The 25,731-nt window shown below is 42.3% G+C and overlaps 1 protein-coding gene across 12 annotated transcripts in view; it reads left to right on the top strand.

Moving 5' to 3' along the window:
• The window catches only part of LOC129674066 (1-phosphatidylinositol 4,5-bisphosphate phosphodiesterase beta-4), a 382,363-nt gene that overhangs the window by 304,765 nt on the left and 51,867 nt on the right, over positions 1-25,731 (top strand). For 6 of the 12 annotated variants that reach the window (XM_055604042.1, XM_055604240.1, XM_055604542.1 and 3 more), the window contains 14 exons: positions 275-383; positions 3,565-3,775; positions 5,464-5,557; positions 7,767-7,846; positions 8,349-8,433; positions 10,701-10,791; positions 11,697-11,792; positions 15,118-15,221; positions 18,395-18,430; positions 20,385-20,526; positions 21,267-21,351; positions 21,709-21,833; positions 23,578-23,629; positions 24,837-24,939. In XM_055604042.1, coding sequence (XP_055460017.1) covers positions 275-383; positions 3,565-3,775; positions 5,464-5,557; positions 7,767-7,846; positions 8,349-8,433; positions 10,701-10,791; positions 11,697-11,792; positions 15,118-15,221; positions 18,395-18,430; positions 20,385-20,526; positions 21,267-21,351; positions 21,709-21,833; positions 23,578-23,629; positions 24,837-24,939 — 1,413 coding nt within the window. The remainder of the gene's footprint in view (positions 1-274; positions 384-3,564; positions 3,776-5,463; positions 5,558-7,766; positions 7,847-8,348; positions 8,434-10,700; positions 10,792-11,696; positions 11,793-15,117; positions 15,222-18,394; positions 18,431-20,384; positions 20,527-21,266; positions 21,352-21,708; positions 21,834-23,577; positions 23,630-24,836; positions 24,940-25,731) is intronic. The other 6 variants (XM_055604629.1, XM_055604328.1, XM_055604786.1 and 3 more) reach the window with 3 other exon arrangements.

Below are 25,731 nucleotides of genomic sequence, written 5' to 3'. Positions count from 1 at the left end.
AGCTAACATCCTCGCCCCATCACGTGTCCTTCAACGTTGAAATGGGGAGAACCACACATTTTCTTTCTTCACCATCACAGGCTCCAACACAGGAAGTCCAGATACAGACTTTCTGAAGTGTCGTTTAGGGAGGGAGCCAGGAAGGCAGCCAAATCTGATCTTTGTAATTATAAATATCATAGTCTAGATGTATCTTGTTTTACAAGTTATATGCTTAGAAACCTATTTAAGGGTGAGGAGTGTGAGTCTAAATGGAGTTATTTTCTCATCATAGCACCAACGAGATCCTCGGCTGAATGAAATTTTATTCCCATTTTATGATGCTAAAAGAGCAATGCAGATCATTGAGATGTATGAGCCTGATGAAGATTTAAAGAAAAAAGGTAATATACATGAAAAAATTATGATTAAATTTTGTTTTCATTAAGACCAAAAAACCTGTACAACCTCTAAAACCCTTGAATTTCAATTAAAATTTCTTGAGTGCTTTGGATCTAGATGCAAAGATTAGTGATCTTTACATTGATTCCTTTGCTGCTCTTAAATTAATCTGATCTGTATATTCTGTCTGGTGAGCCCACGCTGTCCAGAGCACATCACTGCTAAGTATACCTTGTTGTTAACAACACTGCAGCGACAGCCCCTCGTGCTTATGACACACTGTTTTCATTTCGCCCAGTGCGGAGAAGGCAGGCTGTCTGCTCAGTCTTTGAGAAGAATTTCTGTCATATAAGAATCTGAACCTTCCCTTGTCTCTTTCGTTTTGCTAAACTGAATACATTTTGTTTATAATTTGATGTATTTTATCACTCCTTATTGGATCCCTGGGTTGGAAGATTGAAAACACTGATAGGAAATGAACTAGTCAGGAATCGTGTTAGCAAGCTGTTTGTATTCCTGAATCTTTGTCTCCTTCATTTTGTTTTGGAAACAATATGTTCTTCAAATATTAGTCAGAGGAAAAGCCTGGAGGAAACTGAAGGGATTATCTCCAGCAGAAGTATGGCATGCCTGGCAGTTGTGTGCCTGGCAATGTGCTCTCTCTGTGCCACTTTCCTTGTCACTGTGACCAGCAAGCCTGACGGAAGCAACTTAGTGGGGGAAGGGTTTGTTTTGGTTCACATTCTCAGGAAACTTCAGTCTTTCCTGGCAGGAAAGCATGGTATCAGGGGTGAGAGCCACCTCTCGTCATATATAAAAGTAATAAAAGGAAACTTTTGGCAATGTGTAAAAAAAAAAAAAGGCTTTTCTTATAGGAGTTTAAATACATGCAACTCTGTAACTACCTTAGGATTGGGACAGTAGCTCATAAAGGAGAAAGTGTGCCTCTCTGGTGGCTCAGCATTTCCACTTGCAGGTATAAGCCATAATCTCTCATACTGGTCACCGGATACTGGTTTTTGGAATGGTGCAGAATCCAGGGCTAGCCCTCTGCTTCCGCCGTGCTCCCTGCCTGGAGAGCGGGTGCTCATAGGCCAGTATCTGCTGTATACATACGACTTTCAGAGTACACCCTCCAGTCCCAATCTCTGCAGTAAGCCCGGGCTGGGTTAAGCCCATCTGCGTGTTGCATGAGCATTCTGCAGCACACATCACTCTCCCCAGCCTTCCCCGCCTATTAAACTGTGGCAGTACTCACTCGGCTTTTCAAGTCTGAACCTTTGGAATCACCGTGCAGTTTTTGATTCTTTCACATCACTTACGATCTGTCAGCAAAACACATGAGATCAACTTCTCTTTATTCTCTCCACGGGCACTGCCCATTGCCTTCTGGTTTATCCCTCACCCCTCTTATCCAGAACCGTGCTCCACACAGCAGCCGCAGTGAAGCCATTTAGAGCACCATCCGGTGGTATTGTGCTCCTCCACCCCACCAAAGCCTCCCAGCACCCGTAGAATAAAATCTCACGCACTTACGTCTAAAATGCGGTGAATGCAGCCGTTGGCGTCCTCTCCGCATCACCGCCCACCACCTCCCCCAAGAGGTAGCTCACTCTACCTTGCATTTGCTGAGTGGACTGAGAACACAACTTCTGCAAAAGATCTCTGCATCCGCTCATCCTTCTGGCTGAGAGCCCACTCCTTTGTGCCTGGGTGGCTTGTCTCCTGGCGTGTAGGTGACCTTGAAAAGGTTTCGCTGGCCACCTATCTAAACCACTACCTACCATTCTTTTTTAGCTTTTGTCTTTTTTGTTTTGTCCTTCCCAATACTTTTACAGCATTACCTTATTTGTTCATGTATTTATTTCTCTTACCCATAATATGTTAGTTTTGTAAAAGTGGAATGTGTCTCTGTTTTCTGCAATGGTCCCAGTGTCTCAGGAGTATTTCTTGTTAGAATGAATGAATGTGTCCAAGGGCGGAGGCCTAGCAATTTTTATTGTATGCTTCAGTTGCACTTAGAAATGGCCTGCATATCCAGGAACAAACTAAGGGATAATAAGCTCTAATATATGTGGACAGTAAGTTATGTATATGCACATATTCCTGTGTGCACCACCAGATGGTCAGTGAACGATCAACCCTGTGTTTGTGCGTGCGCACTTGTGCGCTTGCGTACATGCGTGATTCAGATGCACGCAGTGGTATAGCTGTTGTATAAATTAAAAATCTATTGAGTAGACATACATGTGGCTAAACTGGAGACCTGTTTGGGAAGTCTCAGAAGAACTAGGGTGGTGTTTGTTATTTGGAATCAGGAAAATGGAGTTGCAGTACAGCCCACAGGCACAGAAGTGCCTTCTCCAAAAGGTGTTCTTTCATCAACATCAAGCCTGTGGAGCAAACTGTGGGACCCCAGCAAGCTCTGCGTGAGGTCCAGAGCTGGTTTTTTTTTTTAATTTTTTAAGTTTTATTAATTACAGTTTATTCACTTTGTATCAGGGCGTCATCAACAGAGCTTTTCTGTAGATGTGAAAACTGTTTTCATAACTTGCAAATGGCCATGACAAAGCAAAGGGCTGAGGCTACCAACAATTGTAAACTGTTGGTTATTCGCCCTGTGCCTGCCGTGTGCCCCCCCCCATTTCAGAGCAGTGATGGGAGTAGCTGTGGCCTGTGTCTCAGTCACGTTCCCACCAGTCCCAGAGCCTGCCTTTTAGAGAAGTGTGAAAATTTAAATCGTTCAAGTTTGGAGAGGCAGCCATCCCCAGGAAAGGTCCTTTCTCCAACTGAATGAAAGTAATGGTGACTTAGAACTCACGCCACACATCTTACAGTAATCACAGTTCCCACTCTTGATCCCGGGGGGCAGGTGGGCCAGCGGCTCCCACACCTGGCAGGAAAAACCAGTGAACAGGCAGCAGAAGGGAAAGGCGGGCCTTGCAGAGCCAGAATCCCCCAGGTCCCTTATCACCATGGTGGCTCATAGCACAGTTCCTGCATTTGGAGGACTGTAAATGGCCGCTGTCACAGATAGGAGAGGAGAATATTTTAAGTTCTGAAAGGTGCAAGTTCTTGGGAAAGACTATGAAGCTGTTTTTGCTTTTATTTTTAAGCTGCCTTGGCTGAGAAAAATGTGCATTTTCAGGGCTACAGTGCCATTCAGATGTTCTTTCTCCCCAGGCCTCATATCAAGTGATGGGTTCTGCAGATACCTGATGTCAGATGAGAATGCCCCAGTCTTCCTGGACCGCTTAGAACTTTACCAGGAGATGGACCACCCCCTGGCTCACTACTTCATCAGCTCTTCCCACAACACCTATCTCACTGGCCGGCAGTTTGGTGGGAAATCTTCAGTGGAAATGTACAGACAAGTACTCCTGGCTGGCTGCAGGTCTGAAACTCAAGATGGCAATTGGTTTTGTCTATATATGGCACATCTAGACTTAGAGCTGTCCTCCCTTTCTCCCCCCCCCCAACAACCCCCAAGATGCCCAGTGGGTCTGTGAAGCATTGGTTCATACCCAGATCTGTGTCTCTGTACCCCTATATGGGAATACCTGTGATGAAGCTCTATTTACAAATTAGGCACAGTGAGTTCAACAACATTGATACTAAAATTTCTCCAAGGATACACTGTGATAATATCAGCAACATCACCTCTGTTCATCTTGGGGCTGCTGTTATGAAAGTAAGGGTGCCTTGAATACAGTCACTACCGTTCTTCAACATTCAGCCATTAAGTGGCTGACGGCTGGAAGGGAGTACAGCTTGATGTGCTGGGCACTGGACTAACCCAGTTCCTAGGCAGGACACCCGGCTGTGAGTGACGCAAACACACTACTCACAGTGGTCTCCGATTTAAAGCATAGAATTGTTTGTTCTAGAATCTGCGTGCAATATTTTTAAACTAATGTTGACCTTAGGTAACTGAACTCTGGATAAAGGACTATTGCTTTTCTGTCGAGTAGGAAATATTAATCAGCATGAAAAGGGTATTTACATTTCCCTTTAATAGACTATGTCCATTTAACTTTGAGTGAGAAAAGACAGTATCGCATGGAAGTCTCCGTCAATCTGGGGCCAAAAGACATTTATTTATTGTGATTTTAAAATATGACCTCAAAATCATAAAACATGAAAATATGTATATTTTAAGAAGCTGTATTAATTTTTCTACTTGTTGTACATAGTTTTAAATTTAGTTTTATTTAATGTCACAAAAGCTTGGGAAATTAATTTTTGGGTAGAGTATTTGCTTAGCCTGTGCAAGGTCCTGGGTTCAATCCCTACCACTGCCCAAAATAAAACAAATCAAAATTAAGGAAAAAAAAAATTGCTGCTTAATGTAAAACTCAGAAGTTAGGGTTCTCTAACAAAAGATTGCTGAAAGTGATTTTCATAGAAATAAGCAAATATTTAAGGCTGAAATTTAAACTCATTGTTTCGCGTATGAAAGGGCTACCAGAGACAACTTGGTCCTCGCTTCACTGGTGTGCTTCCTCCAAACACCTGCGTTGAGCCCCGAGCCAGCACAGCACTTCTTGTTTGGTCCTGGGAGTTGCCCTGAGAGCTCCATGCCTGCTAAGCACAGGCTCTGCTGCTGCGTAAAGCTCAGGCTTCCACTTGGCCTTTTATATTGAGGAAGTATCTCACTTACTTGTCCGAAAATGGCCTTAGATTCTCAAGAAACTGGGGTTGCTGTGTATTGCCACCAGCTCTAGCTCAAGAAGATTAATCTAACGCGGTGAAAGTAACATTTTTCTACCCAGTGCTCTTAAAAATAAACTTGAATACCACCCAAGCCCAGCCTGTGTTGCAAATTTTCCTGGTCTCGAGTAAGAAGTCGCTGGGAACCACACAGCTCGAGCACCCATCCAGTCTCAGAATCTCACCCACAGCATCTATGTGATTCATCCAGCATGAGGAGTGAGACATGGTTTTAACCCGTGTGTCCATGAGGTCCCCATGTTACTCATTCACTTTTCTGACCTATAAATAGTGGCTTATTTTGATGTCTCTATGACTTTGTATGGAGTTTCCTGCTAAGGGCTCAATGTTGTAAATTGACTGTGTTCCTAGGTGTGTTGAACTGGACTGTTGGGATGGAAAAGGTGAGGATCAGGAACCGATAATAACTCACGGAAAAGCAATGTGTACCGACATCCTTTTTAAGGTAGGTTTTAAATTTTCACAGTCATAGCTTTCCCAGAGTGTTGTGCAAATGCAGGAAACAAGAAACTTTTCTTTTCCATTTTCTCAAGCAATGTACCTTCATGTTTCTTTCTTCTCATCTTAAGGAATAAGTCATGACAAATATTGGTCATATAGTATCCCCTTTGTGGTATTTTTCTGGCTTTTAAATGATGACCATATTGTGATGGGGGCCTTTAGCACTTTTACCCCAAAACAATTTGGGGGAGGGGACACAACTGGGTACATATATAGCCTAGCTACTTTTGGGAGGCTGAGGCAGGGGGATTGCTTGAGTTTAGGATTTCAAGGCTAGCATGAGAAACGTAGTATGAAATTTTCTCAAATCAAAATCAATAGAAACATTTTTATCTTCCTCTCTATTTGCTTGCCCAATTTCTGTTATTCCTAAGAGACTCCAAGGTAAAAAGAGAAACAAAGCTTAAAATAAGCCTTATAGTAATGAGACAATGAGGTTGACATTGTGAATGACTGTTAGGGAATTTTATAAATTTGGGAGCCATACCACAAACCAGCTCCACACCTTCAAAGGATTTGGAGCAAAGAAGGAAACATAATTCACCAGACCGGCAGAAAGCATGGTGGTTTCAGTACAGAGGCCAGTGAGAAGTTCCCACCTCAGGCTTCGCAGGGAAAAGAATATGTAGTTAAAAAAAAAAAAAAAAGGCATCTCATGCAATTTTGGGGTGACCTCTACATGTGATTTTAAGGCTAGTTTCTTAGCGTGTTCTTTCACATGTCTGTGGTAGCCACTAAAGGTAAGAAATCATGTGGTGGGCTAATATCAGATGCGTCCGGGCCTGCTGGTTTGTGTAGTTCAGTATAGATAGTAGCAATGTCAGAAACAATGGCCCCTAGCTCTGCCTGCTAGCGAAATCACCTTGCTCTCTTCCAAACATTCCATCCCTATCATGTCTCTTAAACAAGGTATTGGTAACTTTTAATCAGCAGCAATTCAAGATTATGCTTCCAAAGAATCAAGATTATATTGAAGTCAGAAAGTATGAGTTTATACAGTCATCAAATGACAAGAACAGTGGTGTACTTCTTAGAGAACAAATGAGCCCAGTCAGGACACAGCATGGAAAAGAGTCACCCATAAGAAAAGCAGAACCCAAGGGCAAAGCCAGGGTTTTCCTCTAGGAATAAGTCTTGACCATTTACTAGATAATTAAATTCATGATCATTGTTATCTGTGATTAAAGTTTAAGAAATAATAATTAAATGACTACCTCAATAAAATTCTTTCAAGTGTATCATTTGAACTGCACTGTCCTGGACAGTTATTGTAAAAATATTTTCTGACTTGCTGAGTGAGGAGACTTGTCCAGCTTCAGACCAGTAAGAGCTTGTAGATTTTACAGCGTGACTCTGATTGTGGAAGCACTGGTTTGAAGTCTTTCTCTCTAAAACCAACATGTGGACCAGCCGTCCGATACAGCTTGTCTGTTTCATGTGGTGCAAGGTGCTCGCCCACTTAAGAGTAGGCCTGAGTGTGCAGGGGAGCTCAGCATCCACTCCTGGCTTGTCTCATATGTTACTTGACCACAGAGCAGACTGACTTTTCACTAGGCTCCCGTTAAACAATGGTCATTGCGGTTGTCGCATCAGCACAGCAGGGTCAACAAAGAACGGTGGACCCACAGTCCAGACGAGTCCCAACTCCGAGGAAGGCCAATTAGAAGCTTTTAGAAATCCTTGCACCACTACCAGCCCATTTCTCCAGAGATGGGAGGAACTGAAGAGTAGGGTCATGAAAATCCCTGTACAAAGTTTCTGTTCTCGAGGGGAATGATGAAGGCTAAGGATGTGGTTTAGCAGTTGAGGACTTGCACTCTATGCACCAAGCTCTGGATTCAAACCCGAGTACCACAAAAAAGGGGGTAGGGGGAGTGAACCACAGTTCCCGGCTCTGCATGTTGTCAGGTGAGAGCTGGCAGGCCATCAGTAACCTCACTTAATAGCACGGAGAAATGAAGGAGAGCTTTGATTTGAAGAGCGGTGTCCTCCGCCTCTTGAGTCTCCCCTGGAGGGGTGTGCAGGCAGCTGTGTTCTCCAGGTCAAAACTCTTAAAGTTGACTCTCTGAAATGCTGTCACTGGACAGTGAATGGTGTCAGGTGCCTTAAATCTTTTTGCTCTTTTCTCTCATAACTGTTCTTTGTCTTTAAAGGATGTGATTCAAGCCATCAAGGAAACAGCATTTGTCACATCAGAATATCCCGTAATTCTCTCCTTTGAAAACCACTGCAGGTATAAAGACTCATTCTTTCTCATGTCCCTACTTGGTGGTGTTTCCGATCCCTTGCTCCGTGTCCTGCTGTTAACTTAAATAAATAAGAAAATAACCGAGTAGTTGGCTGTCTGACGGGCTAAGGAGCAGATAAGAGTCCAGTGAGGACACTGTCATTTCTATCTGAGAAAGTCATCTTCTCTACACTAAGAAGTCATCTTCACGTGACTGAAATGCTTTCTCCAAACGAAAGGTCAGAAATTAGGACACCTAGTTTACAGTTCCTTTGAATGGAAAACTTGACAATAACTTGAGAGGCAGTTTTATCTTCTCTTGCAGTTTTTAATTTTAAGTTGTACCAGTTGAGGTTTGTGTGGTATTTAAAAGGATAGCCTCAGTTACCGTCGTGAAGCTTGTGCTTTGCTAAGTGGGAAGTCTTTAGTAGTAGCGATGGCTATCTCTCTCATTCTCGGAGAGCTAATGGACATTTGAATTTACAAATGCCCCTTTTTTTCTCCCCAGCAAATATCAACAGTACAAGATGTCCAAGTATTGCGAAGATCTATTTGGGGATCTCCTGTTGAAACAGGCGCTTGAATCACATCCCGTATGTATTTTTAGCAAACCATATTTCCAGCATGAATGGATTTGTTTTGAAATGTGTTTTTCGGGGGTCAAGTAGCACTGGAGGATGAATGCTAAGGATTTTCATATTTATTTAGATTCTCTGATACAGAAAGCTTTTATCATGCTTTAGAGGGACATAGAGAGGAGAATAAAGTAAACCTCTCACTCAGTTTAATCGGGAAGCTCTTCAGGCCTCATGTTTTAAATTCCATAAGGCTTTGCAGCCAAGAGTTCAGGCTCCTGAGTGTTTGCCAGTGTTGGCTGCAGCCTGAGTCACTTTCGACACCTGTAAGACACCTGTACTGGGCCAGCTACATTGTCGTTTTGTTTCTGATAAACCCAGAGCTACAAGCAGGAATATTCTAAAGCCCTCCAGGTAAACAAATGTGCGCCCAGGGTTCAGAACTCATGAGAGCCTTTGCTGTGGGAAGTGCTGCAAACTGATGCCATAAGACCCCCAGGTCGTTTCCAACTCCAAAATAAATACTCGGGCAAAGTCACGTGGACCTTTTTGAATTTCATTGTATACCTGCCAGTTTGTTCATGAAGGGGCTGTTAACCTGTAATCTATAGAAGGGCTTTATGAAGTCTGCACGCATATGGAATTGTTCTAGAGAGTCTCTTGGATTTCTGTCAGGATCTGTAACATCCAAGAGGAGAAGATGCACTTTGACAAGATGTTACAAGAATCAAGTCTTACAAAAATTAAAGTGTTTGTTGTATTAGGAAATCCAGCCTTTTGTGGACATGTGAGCATTAGACAAAAGGAGAAGGACAGGAAAGAGGATGACAAGAGGGTGGTGGTGCTTCATGAATGGCTTGGCCAATCTAACCATGACTTTCCCCCAAAGGTATGTGTGGCAGCTGAAAGCACATGGGAAGCAAGGCTGCCTCCCTTGTTCCCCACCTGACTCTGCAGGTGCCGAAGCATCATGGCAGGTGCTGCCCATGCCCTCCCAGCACGGCCTCTTTCTCCATACCCTGGCATTACCGTTGGCTGGCAGTTCTTGCTGAAATGTGACCTCTGGTCCATGGTGGGGCTCTGATCACACAAGAGAGAAAGGCTGGGAATGCCTGAGAACGAACACTGCCACCAGTCACCTCACTCTATTCCCAGGGGCTCTCTCTGAACACTTGTCTTCTGTCCCTTGGGCTCCCCAGAAGGGTTCCCTTTGCCACATCCTCAGGTGCCCACAGCAATGACATCTAAATAACATGTCCGGCCCTGCCTGGCTCCTCTTTTTCGTATTCTTCTACTTTTCTATTGATGTCTGCAAGGACTCAAATAAGCCTGTGGTGTATTAGTCCTCGTCTAGGAAAATGATTCCAAGGGATTCCACACCAAGACGTATATTTAATTTATTTTATTACTATTGTTTTGTTAGCCGGAACCCTCTGCCTGCTCTCTTGGGCAAGAGAAGAGGCTTGCTTTTGTGCAAAGTACATTATGTTCTTAATAAAGGGACATCCACATCCCCAGGGAAGGGACCATTTCCACGACAGCCTGTAGCAGACAGCATTCTGTTAAAGGTCTTCAGAAGGCAAGACACAGACTTGCTTGTCATATATAGAATAAGATAATGAGTGTTGTAATAAACGGCTGTTGTGTGAGAAAATGGATAGGTAAGAGTGTAGTTGAACAGGTGGGCAGTGGGGAATGAATAATTATATAAAGGACGGTCCCAGTGATCACAGACAATAACCTAAACATACCTAATTCCCTGTAACATGTAACCTAAAGAAACCACAGAAATTCAAATTCCAGTAATCCAAACCCCTCCCATCTTTAGTGAAGCCATTTAAATCCCAGATCAGTCTATTGAGAAGGCATGCTTAGCTTGGTCTGTTACCCAGTGCAGGTGGAGGGGAGGTCTGGGCCTTTCAAGTGCTACCCTGTACTCTGTGGTAGACCTGCAATTTGAAAGACCTCCCATGCAGCAGGACTCAGGTCAGACCCAGCTCTACTAGGGAAGTTGGGTCAGGCTGTACACCCCAGAAGACTGGGGGCTTTAACTCTGCAGTGTTATTTAAATCAGAGTTGGCTGTAATTAATATAAAAAAACAAAAATTTAATTAAAAAATTAGAGTTGGATTCAGTGAACTGCTGTGAGAGGGTGTGAAAGCGGAGCTGTGCAGACTGACATCTAGTGGATGTGGCTGGTATGATTCCAGGCCTCCGGGGCTCCTGCGGTCTAGAAATGAGAATGGAGCCTTCCCTAACTGAGAGCTCTTTCTGTGTATCTCTAGCTTGAACCAGGCAGGCCGTTGCCATCCCCGAATGACCTCAAAAGAAAAATACTCATCAAAAATAAAAGGCTGAAACCTGAAGTTGAAAAAAGTAAGTAAAAAATAAAAAAAAATAAGTCAAATGCACATGTATCTTTGGGAAGTTCAGCTGTCTAGATGACGTGTGATTTAGAACTCCCTCCTGATTTCAGATGGGAGGGGCTCTGTCACTGCATTCCCTTTATCTTTACCTTCTACAGCTGGTCCATGCAGTGGGAAGCACCTATCCGTGTGCTTATGTGCTAAAACACAGGAGGGAAAATAAGAAGTCAAAATGGTCTTTGTATCGCTACATACCTTGTCACACTTTCATTCATAAAAAATAAATTCATTTTCGCTCACATTGGCAATAATAAAACTCCCTTCTCCCAGAATATTCATAGTGCTGGCTGTGGTTCACCTTTGACATCTATGCCTACTAAAAGAAAAAAAAAATGTGGCCTTATTTATTTTGGTGTTGACATTTTAATTGTATATTATACTTCACCCTTGTATGTGTTGTCTCTTGCTGACGTCTGCAGGAGTTTTGCTTACCAGGATAATGATCCCAGTTTTGTTTTGTTGCAAACACTTTTAGCCTGAAGGTCTGTTGGTCTCTAACATGTGTGTCAGCTTTATGTCATGTCATTGTAATTGCTCCTGAATCTCAGCCTAGACCAGATTCTCTGAATTATGAGCATTTGAACCTGTCTTTACATACTGATCCATTCTGCAAACCTGGCAATCCGAAATGGAAATGTGTTAACCCGTTGTCCAGTAAGTGTTCCTTCTATGTATGTAACATGCTGGCTTCACCGTCCTTACAGAGACAGGAGCTGTTGGGGTGAGTAAGGCGTGAATGCAACCAGCAGGCACCCGTGTAGCCTGCTCTCTTCCCATCGTTGGCACAGATCTTAAACCCATGTTTTATAAACTGTCTAGCGTCTGTTAACAGCTCCTGTTTCATTTTGCTTATAGAACAGCTTGAAGCTTTGAAAAGCATGATGGAAGCTGGGGAATCAGCTGCCCCAGCTAGCATCTTAGAAGATGACAATGAAGAGGAAATAGAAAGTGGTGAGTGGTGGGACTGGGAAAATGGCTCTGTGGAATGAAGGCCTTTGTCTGAATACCCAGAATCCATGCAAAAGCCCCATGGTTAGCTTGGACATCTGTAATGCCTGTGAGGATGGGAGGTAGGAACAAGGGAATTTCTCCAAGCGTGTGGAACATCTGATTTGGCAAAAGCAGTAGAAAACAACCAAGAGAGCTTGTCTCAAAACCAGGGGGTGGTGAGGACTGACCTCCTCATGTGTGCACGTGCGTGCCCTTTATACTCTTATTAGCACACATAGACATCATACACACACACACGCACACGCATGTACGCATGTATGCATGCATGCACACACACATGCAAATAACACATACACACAAGTAGAATAACGATTTGCTATTTCAAGTTACATGCTACAAAATGTTCATATTGGAAATAAGAAAAACGTTAAGTCTGTCTTAACGAACCCCTTTGAATAACAAAGACATTATCTTGCTTAATATTCAAGAGTACATTTTTCATTACCCTTAATACTTTTAGGGGGCTTGGTATTTTTTTCAGATACTATTATTTCCAGTTTATCTGGACACTGGGTGTTAGTAATCTCCCTTCCCATTGTCACTGAGCTCTTCAGAACAGATTCACAATCAGAGACTTGGCTTCAAATCATTTGTATTAGGCAGAGGTTGAAGGGACTGTGTGAAAGGACCGTTCTATAAAGAAAATCGTTAACTTCAGTCTTATGAGTGATAGTAGTTAAGACAAAGAACATAGGATAAGAGAACCCAAACGAGATACCAACTAATGCCAACAGAGTGAACTTGACAGTCAAAGATTACATTAAAATTTTACATTAAGCTTGAGCATTGCTCAGTGAGACAACACGGGCTTCGCAGGCGTGAGGCCTTCTCACCAGTTTCTGGCAGCCTTACACAGAGGCCACAAGGAGCTGCTTTGTTCAAATGGCCCAGCTGAGCTCCCCAGATAACCAAGTTAGTGAGCAGTTAACCTATCATGGCATTCTCCTTCTTCCTGAATTAAAGAACTAATTTTGCTTAATATTCCTTTTCTAAATTTTAATATATATATATATCCTTTTTTCTTAAATATTATTTTGTATTATTTTTTAAACCTGAAAAATATAATTGTTACATACATACATCTAAAGATTTGGTATCTATCACTCACCTGCTCTCTTGAATGGGAAACCCTAAGACTGCTCTGATGAATAAAGTAGAGATGAAGTGACCTGCCAGATTGATGCATAGCTCTTAAATAACATATAGCTTCTACTTCCTGCATGTAGAGCCCAGGTTCTCGGATGCTACAACTGGGTCAAAGTGTTGTGTGACAAGGACCATAGAGTGATGTTACTTGTTGGCTAGCAGGCAAACTTATGCTCAGCTAGCTCTCTCAGACAGTTCAAGACCATCTGCCTAGGGAATGTTGCTGCCCATGATGGACTGGGCTCACCTATATCAGTTATCAAGACAGTCTCCCACAGACATGCTCACACACCAGCCTGAAATAAACATTTTCTTAATTAAAATTCCATTCCCAGTTATAGCTTTTGTCAAGTTGACAGTTAAAGCTAAGTAGGACACTGAGGAAAATCAAGCCTGGTGTTTTTTGAGCATATATACTAATCTAAAATGAGGGTCAAATGATTCTACTTGTAATTCATAGATGTGGGGTCGATGGAGGAGGAGGCAGAGCAAGAGTAAGGTCAAGCTGTATCTATAAACTACGAAAATCTCGTCCTAAGACTGACAGGAATAGAACTGTTTTCTCGCATGCTCTGCATGTCCTGCTAAATGTAAGCCTTTTGACCACCATTTCTGTTACCCTCGAGTTGATCATGCAGCCTGATGGCCAGGTTTCAGGTTAAACTTCCTTTCTCCTTTATAAGGACATGTTCAGCAAGCACCTGGAATTCCTCTTCATGCAAATGAAGCATTCCCAGCACCTCAGCTCCAGCCAATGATGTGCATTCACCTCAAAAATCCCAGCCTGTTCCCCAAGGTTTATATAGTCCTTCCCTCCCTCCCAATAAGGAGAGCTGTTTCACTGAAAACTCTCTGGAGAAAGCTGTTTCTTCTGCACTCATGAAGACCAAGTCTTCATCCCATCCACTTCACTCCACGCCTGGGGAACAGTGTGTTTTGATACCCCAAGAGGAAAAGCAGACCCAGGAAAAGGGCACCTTTCTACATTAAATACTATATGTTCTTTATTACTATAGCCAAAAAAGGCCTCTAATGATTACCGTATTACACTTGCAAATTTGTTAGCTTTTGTATAAAAATTTAGCTCAGGAAATTGTATACAAGTATGAAAGTTCCTAAAGAGACAGCCTCATCTACCAAATTCCTCTTTAAGGGTCCAGAAGTCCTGTTGTCCTGGTCATGTATGCGATTCTTAGTTTCTCTCACTAACACTCTAGTCAACCAGCTAGTTGTAAGTACTTTGTGTCATGTCATAGTATGATCCTATTGTATATGGGTGCCTGGAGTCTCTAATTCAAACATACCAGCATGACAGGCAAAGTACACTCAATGTGGCTCTGAAGGGTAGGCCTGCCTAGAGGCAGTAGAAAACAAACAATGCTGTAAGCAAAAATATGCATGCACCCTAGCCAGAGACTGGATTGAAACCACAGGCTAGATTGAGACTCAGAAGGACACATGGCTCCGGGGACAATAAAGCATCCAGTGTTTCTAGAAGCGTTGACTATGACTGTGAATGTTTCTGTGTGCGTGTGCATGCTCAGGAAATGGTAACATGTATTCACATACTCGTTAAAAGCCCTAGTTCTTGAGTGTTTACCAGGCATGTGCGGTTACACGGGTGATAGGGCAAACTACATATGCCTGTTGACGATCCGTTGTCCACAGTGCTGGCCCCAGGAATAGTTCTGATTTCAGGATTTTTCTAAAGTTATTTTTTAACTTAATAATTTATTATTTTGGAACAAGCGTTTGGCTTCAAGTTCATCCTGTTTCCGTCTTACAAAAACTAGGCATCTGGTACCATCACCAACCTCCCGTCTCTAGATTGTGAGCTATTTCGTAAACTAGCAGTGAATACCACTAATATGAAGATGTCGAGATCCAAAATACTATCAAGTCTAAACCTCTTGTTTGTTGACACAGTGCTCTTCCAGCTTAGGATTTTGGAACACTCTGGTTTTTCAATTTTCAAATTATAGATAATCATCCTGAACCTGAAACAGAGATTCCACAGTGATAGTGGGTGGTTTGCCAAACCTGCTTATGTGCTGTAGGTCATGGGAACCTTCTCTCGTGCAGGAATTTGGCCTCATGGGTTTTCTTTCTGTCTGTTAAGCAGCTGATCAAGAGGAGGAAGCCCACCCTGAGTACAAATTCGGAAATGAGCTTTCTGCTGATGACTTCGGTCACAAGGAAGCAGTTGCAAACAGCGTCAAGAAGGTCTGAGGCTTTGAGTCCCTATTCATTCGTGATTTTTAAGGGGTGGTAGTCACTGTGGAATTTTGGGGCTGTGACAACCACAGGAGAATCAGGTATTGTATTTTCCCCTTAATTATATAGCACAAAACTCCCTGCTGTGTGACCAGAATCTACACAGTCACAATATTAAGTTTCAAAGGAGCTTGAAATTTACTCATTAATTGTACTCTCTAGTGGAAACTACCCGGTTGGAGAGGCTCTGAGTAGGGAAACAGTATCCCAGAGCCAAAGGTTAAGCCTGTTGGAATCATTAGGAAAATAACTCCCACGCATTCCAAATCAAGCCTCCATGCAGACTTAGTCAGCTGATGAGAAAACCCTTCTAACAAAAGTATGAGGTTTTCCATCCATTCATTTAAGAAAAATTATTAGGTTCCTAGCATTAGTTAGGCCCAGCTTAGGCCATACTGTCCCAAATAGGTCAAAATGCACTTTCATTTTGCCTTTTGGAAGCTTCTGCAGGTCTCCTATATTTTAGGAGAAATAGTGGGAAAGAGAGTGAAGAGTCAAGAAATTATATAATTATGTAATTATATAATTCAGTTTGTGGCTAGTACTATGATGAAAATAAAAATGAGTACTACGGTGGAGAATAATGAGAAAATGAGGTGATGGGAATAGGAAACCAGCACCCAGGAGTGAATGAGGAATGCACCATGCAGAGAACTAGAGGGTAACATTTCGCACAGTAGGACCACATCAGAGCAAAGACTTTGTGAATGTGGTAGAACAAACAGTAAGCAGAGTGGAGCAAGATGAGATTTGCTGGAAGGGAATTAGATAATTTAGAATTTTTTAAGTTTCTATGAGAAATTCAAATTTTAGTTGAAACAGTTTGTTTCACATAAAACCTTAAAAGGGGACAGGAGTGTAGTCTAACAGAAAACTATGATGGTTCCTTTGTGGACTCTCCTTTAGAGGAAAGTAAGAGCAGAAGTATGGAAAACATTAAGAACAGGCTTTTAATTGGACAGAAATGGCCTCTGGTGGATAAAGTAGACAGTCAGAGGGCGAGGATAGAATGGTCAAGGTGTAGCGAGGAAACAAACAAGGGTCAGCTTACTGGATGAATATGAAGGTGAGGAAAGGAGAGGCAGCATGACCTCCTGGGATCCTTGTTAGAGGAACGGGGTAGGCAGTGATACTGCTTCCTGGAGTGGGAAACACTGGATGGGAAAGGACTCAGCAGTTTCAAATGGGACAGGCAACTGGAGATGTCTGTAAGCTCTTCCAGTAGAAGTACCAGGAGGGCTGATTCCCTGGCCTCGTGTCCCATCCAACCTTGGGTAAGTTATTTAGCCTCTCTTTGCCTTTGTTTCCTCATCTTTGAAAATGAATGCAGTAATACCTGTTTGAAGATTAAATGAACTCACAGTAGTACCATACACATGGTAGCCCTGTGAACGTGTTAGTTCTACCATGACATCATTACTTTCATCCTCATTGTCATTATCATCAGCACTCGTATAACCAGCATAGAAGGGAGGTTGAGCAAGAGATAATGTTTGGAGTCGTAGAAATAGCTGAGATGAGTCAGGAGAGGTAGAAAAGAAGGCCTGAGGGGAGCTCTCGTCAAAAGTGGGGTCACAGACTCGGAACCAGGAAGGAGGAGCAAAGGATTTGCCAGCAGGAGAACAGGACAGTTACAGGACTCGAGTACTGCTGAGTGGCTGGATGAGAAGACTTGGGGGCATGGAGGTCGGTGGCAAGAGGAAGTTTTCCGTGGAGGAAAGAGAGCAGCAAAACAGGCAGGCAGACAGGATAGGGATTCTGTCTGCCTCAGAGAGCTTTGCCTGGAAAGAAGCAAGTAATGGGCTGCTGTGAAAGGACCGTGACGTGTGGCAGAGGTCCTCCTGAGTGTGGACAGGGTTCGATGCGATGAATAGAGTCGCACTATCGTGAGATGCGCTGAGATCACAGCCATGGAAAGGTATAGTCCGGGGTAAGTAGAGTAGGGATCCGTGCTTTGTGAAGATGGAGGGCAAAGGTGTAGGTAGAAGGAAAGGACATTAAAGGCAAAGCCATGTTGTCATTTCTGTGAGTACTTGAGCGTCCAGATCTCCAGTAAGACTCAAGAGTGTGGCTGTGCTGCACAGTCTTCACCAGTTCTGTCGGAGGTTGGGCTGCTACGAGAAAAATATCAGACCCGGTTGGTTCCATTACCTAAAATTTATTTCTCGGTGCTTTCTGAGATGGGTGCCAAGGTCAAGGGGCCAGCCAACATGCTCCTGGAGGCTCTTTTAGCAGATATAGTGTCCCATGGTGGAAAGAAAATAGGGAAGTAAGAGTTTTCTTGTCTCTTCCCATAGGAGCATGTAGCCACCATGAGGACTCTGTAACCTAGTTACCTCCCATAGGCGCCTTCTCCCAGCTCAGATGTGCCCTGACTTACAGTGTCATTATGATTAATCCACACTGAAAGTTGAAAATTTAGGTTAAAATGCATCTAATACACTTAACTGATTGAACAGTATAGCTTAGCAACACAGTTATACTGTAGAGTTCTGGTCATTTACTCTTGGAATTATGTGGCTGACAGGAAGCCACTGTCCTGTATCACAAGAGGACACCAAACTGTTACCTTAACAAAGAAAAGATCAAACTGAAAGTAGAGCTTCCACTGAATGAGTATCACTTCACACCCTCATAAATCCAAAAAATAATCATAAATCAAGCCATAATTAAGTTGGGAACCATAATTCATCACACTGAGATTACAGTTCACCATAGGCTTTTGGTGGGGATGCAAACATTGAGTTCATGATGGAGTCACAAACATGCATGTGAGCTTACTGAAAATGGCCGTGTGTTAAGGGAAGGTGGCCACGTTGATAACCCGTTTCAGTCTTCATGCTTTAGTCCTTCGTGAAAATTTTACAGTGGAACAAGTGAGAGAAGACTGACAGCAAAGGAGGGAAAATTACACCAGGATTAGAGTGTCTGAAGATAAAACAGTGAGCTTAAAATCTGCAGTATTTGTTTTTGATGATGGCTTTATGTCATCAAAAATTACCATTTAAAGAAATAAATAGAATAAGAAGTTTACATATGCTTATTTACGTAAGAACGGGCTAAGGAGTTTGGAAATTTGCCCTTTAGAGAGGTAAACAAATCATTTTCTTTCTCTAATTTAGACCTCAGATGACCTTGAACATGAAAACAACAAAAAGGTAACAGCATTAACTCCAAGCGTTTTTCCATTAGGAGCCATCCACATGTGGCCTTCTGACATTAAACATTTTCTACTGTGTTGATAGTCTTCCTAGACCATGCAATGTCAGAGTTAGTGATTACAGGTATAGTATCACCTAGTCATAAAGAGTTTAAAGGAAAGAATCATAGCAATAAAACTATTAAATCTGATTTAAAATATAGGAAGGTAAGACAGTTTTCCTAAAAGTAAGTATTTAAGGCAGTAAGCTTTTTCCTTGTATGGAATGAGATTTCAGTCAAAGGATGATCACTAGCATATGGAATGTGAAAATAAAAACGACCAATAGTTCATCAGACCCACTCTCATTAGCATAGTGGGAAAGTGATCTTGGTTCTGATGGTGCTGACATTACGAAAGGTTAGCCTCAGAGTGCATCCCTTATAAGGTCTCCTTTCAGTGAGGCAGACGCTGGCTTCATTGTGAAGAAAGTGTATTCCATTTTAACTCTTTTATCCTCTTTAAGGTTTTCCATGTTATTCGTAGTTATGCGTGTGTTTCATTGTGTAATGCCAAGACTGATGGCAGTCATGGGCAGTATTGGTCTGTTCCCTGGATTCTCACTCACAATTCAGAGCACAGAAAATCCCGCCTTGCTGTTTGTGGGGTCCTGCTGCATTTGGAATGAAGTGTCTTCTTGTTCCCTAACTAGTCAGCCTAAAGGAATATCCTTCTGTGTTTATGAGGACGCTCTGTGCCTAGACTGCATTTCCATAAGCTGGTAGGGTCAGCAGTGCACAGACCAGCTGATTTGACTTCTTCCACGTGTTGTCTGAATGATTGTAGTCCCCAGGGCCTCAGTCCTGCCCTGTGACTAGTGGAAAGTCTCATGATCCACAGTGGAGCATAAGCCTTCAAGTTCAATAAGAAGAGAAGGTTTCTGTCCAAATGCAGCAGGACCCCACAGACAGCAAAGTAAGCATGCATCACAGTTTAAGCTTATAGCACTGGTGTTATTAGTGTGAAACACTCAGGACAAAAAAAAAAAAAAAATGTGGCTCTAGCCCCATCTGTCATGGTGGGTGGAGCTGGGCCTAAATAGAAAAAGATGGAAACAAAAGCAAGATCCATGTGTAGATGACTGTATCACAGGCTTTTAAAGGTGAAAGCAGGCTGATATTAAGGACACCGAGATTAAGTCATCAGCTGAAACGGAAAAATAATCTAACTGACCATTGTTTACTCATTGTGTACTCAAGCTGCTTCTTTTCCTAGATTGAGTCTCTTCAGGAAAATAACGCAAAGTTCTCAACAAACTACAGGCCACTTGCGGGGGCATTATTTTGTTAATTGTGTTCATTTTGCTGTGATTTTTCAAGAACTACAGAAAATAGTTTGGAGTTTGTTTTTCTCTATACAAAGTAATACATCCTATGTAGGAAGTTATCAAGGTCTTTTAATAGTAAATGCTTTAATGAAAACGACTGAACGTTCTGGAAGAGTTCTAAGGTAAAGCGTGCTTTCCAGCTCCCCATCGTCAGGACCTGGCTGTGGAATGGCAGCTCTTTGGGTCTCCTCTGGCAGATGTCTTCCAGTGAGGCCCAGGTTGTGCCTACAAAGCCTGTGGGTGATTTTGATGTACGCCAATGCTGGATAGCCATTCATTTGAGCTTATATATCAGCTTGAACGATAATATTGCTATCACTGTCGGTGCTGCCTGAAGACCCAGAACAGTGTCTTTCATATGTTAAGCTCCTTTGAAAATCTAACAGATAAGATAAATGTTTTCAGGCTATCTCCTTTTGCATCAAATAGACTTACGACTTCTAAAGTAATGCTTTAAGAGACCAACAAGGTCTGTTACATTTGAATTTATGTATATGCAAATGCTCTGTAGTCAGGGTTTCTGAAGCTAAATCTGTGCGTCCCTTTGAAGCCATCAGCTTAAACGTGTTTGTCCTTGTGCTCACAGGGCCTGGTCACTGTAGAAGATGAGCAGGCATGGATGGCATCTTATAAATACGTAGGTGCTACCACGAATATCCATCCGTACTTGTCCACAATGATCAATTACGCACAGCCTGTGAAGTTTCAAGGTTTCCATGTGGCTGAAGGTAACACTACAGGTTAAAGGCAATAGCTTTTTTGTCTGCTTCTCTGTTACTCTGGCTCTCACCCGACTGCCGTTTCCACTGTGGCCATCCACTTCACCTGACTCTTCCTAGACCACATATGTCCTGTGATGTCGTGGCATCATGCTGTCATTCTCTGCATCGTCCACAAGGTGGCTGTGGAAGGCTGGGTTGTTGGCTTGTAGCGTTCTGTATGCTTTTATAAGGCTTCTTTATTTGCTTTATAAATGATATTAGGAATGTTTCTGAGGCACAGTATTTGTCTTGAATCCTCTGTGTGTATATTGCAAAATCTCTGGCTGCAGGAGAGTGAGGAGAAGTTGATCTGTGGGTGCAATGTGCCTTGAGGTAGGGAAATCAGGTGTTCTGTGGCAACCTTACTCCTATTTAAAAGCTGGCTACCCACAAAAGCCACTTCAAATGTAATTAAAAATATTTCCTTAACTATTTCTGGTCTGAAGTACATGATTTCAAAAGCTATGTATCTTAGCAGTGACTGTGACAGTTGGGGTACATATAATTTGTTTAATGATTCTACATTCAATTCAGCATATGCACAGAACATTAATGAAATTCAGAGCGACTGACACAGTCATGTAGCATGAGTCACAAATACTTCCTGGTTTGGGATATGAGATTCTGGGTATAATTATATCAGCTGCTTGCTTTTTTAGGGGGTTGTTGGCTGAGTCTCTGACTACATCTTTTCTTTGCTTTTGTAGAGCGCAATGTTCATTACAACATGTCTTCTTTTAACGAGTCAGTTGGCCTTGGCTACTTGAAGACACATGCGATTGAATTTGTCAAGTATCCTAATGTACTGTGGGATGGCAGGTGCTCCTTAGGAGTGGCAGGGGTCTTTGCAGTAGACTAGCGCCTATGTATAATTTTAATATATAGGTTTGTGTGATTTTTATCATAGCACTAATAAAATGATGTTTGTAAAAGAAGACTGTTGGGCTATTGCAGCTGTGATGACCTCCCCAGACATGAATAGTTTCTAGAATCCACACTGTGACCATGATTTCTCTCAAACCATCACTAATAATGGGATTTGTCCTGTGTTATCTACCTGTTTGTCACTGTTGTCCTGTACCTCCAGTTTTAGTTCTTTGTTGTGTGTTGATCTAGGCTGCTTTTGAATTTCCTTAATAAATTACCCAGTTACAATAAGCGACAAATGAGCCGCATCTACCCCAAGGGAGGCCGAGTTGATTCCAGTAATTACATGCCTCAAATTTTCTGGAATGCTGGTTGCCAGATGGTTTCACTGAACTATCAAACTCCAGGTAGGAACCATTGTCCAGTGACCCCAAATTCCACAAGAACACTGGGACAGGAAGCCTTTGCAGCTGCCTCTATTAGCTTCAGGCTCTTTTTTTTTTTTTTTTTTTTTTTTTTAAGGAAGCTGCCATGTGAAAAACATTGTTTTCTTGGCTTTATATAATGGTAAGAAATGAAATCCTCAAAATGAAGCCATAAGAGAAAATAATATGTAAATTTTAATGTATTCCATCAATGCCATAGTTTCTATTCTAAAATATTTCTAATTTTTCTTCCTTCTGGATCAAGCTTATAGCTTTCTTTCCAGAGATGGAATTCAGCGAGAAAAGTTTGAATTCTTTGTATGGTACTCTTTGCTCATTTGGAAAATACTCTGACCATGCAGCAAACACTGATGGCGCAGTAGTATTTCACCATAAAACCACAGGCTTACAGCATAAACTCTGTAAGATGCTATCAAAAGAGGTACTAATCTGTCATTTGGTCCTCCAAACAATCTTCATTGGCAGGTTTCCAATATACATGACTACTTTTTTCTTTTTCTAAAATAGTAACTTTTGATGAATGTACAAATTGTCGAAATTTTCACAGTTGACTTAGGAGTCACAGGTCATGAAATGAAAATAGGCACAAAAAATAGACAGATGGCACAAACCATATTTATGTTATATGATCCATTCTTCTGCATGGCTTTAAAAATGGTAGAAACAAAACAAGTAAAATAGATAAATGCCAACTTTTTTCTTCTTAGCCACTCACTTTGAGAGGTCACTTCCTAAGCCTTCCCAACTGTGGAGCCTTTTCCTCTTGTGTATCTATCCTGAGGCCCCTGTCTAGCTTCCTGCCTGCCTTGGGCATGACCACAAGCTGGCTGGTTTTCTTCCCGCCCCTCCCCCCCTCAGTGTGCCTCCCTGGTGGCCAGAGCTCCTTACAGATGTGTCACTGCTGGAGTCCCAGCAGTCCTTTCTAGAGGAGCGTATGCCCAGGTCTTGATAGAATCTCTAGTGTTTTTAGCAAGGACAGAACAAAAAGATGCCACCGCTTTCCCTTACCAAGGACTCAAGCCGTGCTCCAGGAGCCCAGTGAGTCCACAGTAAGTGCCTGCATGACCTTAAAACCATTCATTTTCTGGGCAGCCTTGTATTTTATTCGGAATAAGACTAGAAAAAAAAGTCATTTAGTTCAGTTACCTGGGTTTTTTTTTTTTTTATGTTTTGGTTTTTACTTGTAAAAAAAAATATTTCTCTGCCTACATGAGAAAAATTGTAAGTCAGGTCCTCCCAGGATAGCATTATGAGACTTCTAAGTCTCATGTTGGGGATAAGCCACCAATTTTTATCTGAGTCTGACCCAGATCATGTTGTGTTCGTGTTAGCCCTTCTGCGGCCCCCAGCATCCCTGTCCTTCGTGGCAGTGAGGCAATGCTCATTCCTAACTCTGGCTGGTTGTATGACTCTACTCTGAACACCAAGTAAACATCATACAACTTGTGTACCGAATCCACTTTTTAGAGCAGTTCTAGGGTAATCTTTATGAAAACATACCTGATGTTTAAACTAACTATGAAGCCATCTCAACATGGAGGAGAGTCCCGGGCTCTAACCTGAGTTGAGTCGGTAGTACTTTGTGGCGAGTGGGGGTGGGGCAATGGACTTCAGAATAATACACCTTCCGTTGTTTCCAATCATCCTGTCAAGATCTTCTCTGTCCAGGGAAATGAGATGCTAAATTATTTTTGTCTTTTGACAGATTTAGCTATGCAATTGAATCAAGGAAAATTTGAGTATAATGGATCCTGTGGGTGAGTAATATTTAAACTGTTGCCACCTAGCCTCAGGACTCCATACCTCACTCAGCTTTATTGAAACCATGTCATTTTTAATTAGGGACAACTGAACGTATGCTGGCTCTCAAGTGTGAATAAAAATAAGTGAATTCCATGGTTATATTTACAAACATCCGCCTTTTTAATCTGCCCCATTTTGTTAAGCAGGTTCTCTTTTATCCACAAACTTTTCAGTTCAACATGTAAACTCTGGAGTTTGATCTTTTCATTCTAAACTCAGTAGTGGAGGTTTTTGTGTCTAAGACAAGCAGGGGGCATGTTCATGTGGGCACAGTCCAGAGAAGGTAGGCATCAAGTGTGTGTAGCCTTACTGCCGATGAATACAGGGATGAAGTACATTTCATTCCAAATGAAGCTGTGGGGGTAAAGTTGAATTTAATGCAGCCAGGAATAAACTTTCATCCTCTCTTGATTCTTTTGCATGCTTATAAATAGCAGTTATATAATGTTGTGAGTGTTGTTCTGTTTGACTTAAATACCATTTCACAATCTGTGAATCAAGTGGCAACATAGGAGATGTTAATTCTTATGAAATACTGAGAAGTTAAATGAAAGTATTGAACTTGTCTCCTATAAAAATAAAAAGCTCAGCTGAGACCACAGCCCAGCGGCCCCTAGATGGATGCACAGGAATTCTAAGAGGTCCTTTTGGTATTTTGGCTGGTGGAATACCTGAATCTCCATCATAGAAAATGAGGCGAGATAACAGTTCTTCAGCAGCTGTGCCCTCTGTGCCCATGTCTGACTGACATTTATCTGCCAGAGGGCCACACAGCGACAGCCCTTCCCTCTCGGCCACCCTCATACACATGCCTGGAGTAGGTCCCAGGCACCCTGTGTTGTGTCCTCTGAAAGGCACTGAAATTATAGAATTGGAAAAAAGGATCCAAGTTAACAGTTTTTGCAGGGTTCTTGTTCAGCCTGCTTTCTACAAAGAAAAGAGGTAGATGTGTTTGGCTAAATGTATAAGGGCTCAGGAACCAAGCCTCTAGTCAAAGGAGAGCTTTGTCACTATACTCTTTTCCCCTTGTTCAAGCAAAGATATGGTCCTCTGCCCTTCAGCACAGCACACCCTGTGTGGCCTGTGCTGATTGTCTGGAAAGAAGTATCTTGTGGGTGGTCATTGTGTAAGCCACCAGTAGAACGTGCTCTGTCCTGCCAGGTACCTTCTCAAGCCAGATTTCATGAGGCGGCCTGACCGGACGTTTGACCCTTTCTCGGAAACCCCTGTGGATGGGGTCATCGCAGCCACGTGCTCAGTGCAGGTATGCCTTTGCTCATCACAGACTGTAAGCATACATACATATCCAAATGCACCTAGAAAAAAACCACGGTCAAATTGTTTAACATCACGTTCTAACAATTATGCGTTGCTCTCAGCTTAGACTGGGTGTCTGCTGTATTCTGAGTTTGTGATATAAAAACTATGAGCTACTTTAAGTGAGATATACCATCAAGAAAATATCTCCCATCTGATTACATTCATATGAAATTCTGAAGAATATTAGATGTGATGACAGGAAGTAAATCAGGACCTGTGCTGGACATAGATGGAAGGGGCAGATGACTAAAGGTCATAGAGAAACTGCAGAGACCCTAGAGGTGCTTGCTCTTCATTACGGTGACAGTTTTAAAGATGTGCTCATAGGTCAAAAAAATTGATCTTATTGCATAACTAATTGCAAATCGTTGAGAGTGTGCTGATTATACTTCAAAAAACAGTGCTGTTTCAAAATAGATAAACTAAGAAAAAAAGAAATAAATGGCATAGTTGTTTGGACAGTAAAAGAAGTTAGTCCCTAGCTTTATAATAGATAAAACTTAACACCAGTCTTCACAATTAAGCAACGCAGTCACTGCTAACCCGTGTTAATGTCATTAAAGACCAGCAGGCCAAGTCCAGCACTGGTTTTCTTCTGCTGTGTCTCCTTTCAAGACTTCTAAAAGAATTCAGGGGTTAGTATACTCTGAGAGAGCCCCAGAACTAGAGGGGATCTCAGGGCACAGCCACAGTCGCTGCTTCATTCCACAGATCTGAACACCTAGGTGACACCTAG

The sequence above is a fragment of the Psammomys obesus genome, unplaced genomic scaffold (genome assembly GCF_907164565.1).
Source record: "Psammomys obesus unplaced genomic scaffold, mPsaObe1.curated_primary_1811, whole genome shotgun sequence".
In the NCBI taxonomy this organism is placed as follows: Eukaryota; Metazoa; Chordata; class Mammalia; order Rodentia; family Muridae; genus Psammomys; species Psammomys obesus.
The sequence above is the reverse complement of the archived record's forward strand: the minus strand, read 5'-3'. Positions and strand labels throughout refer to the sequence as shown.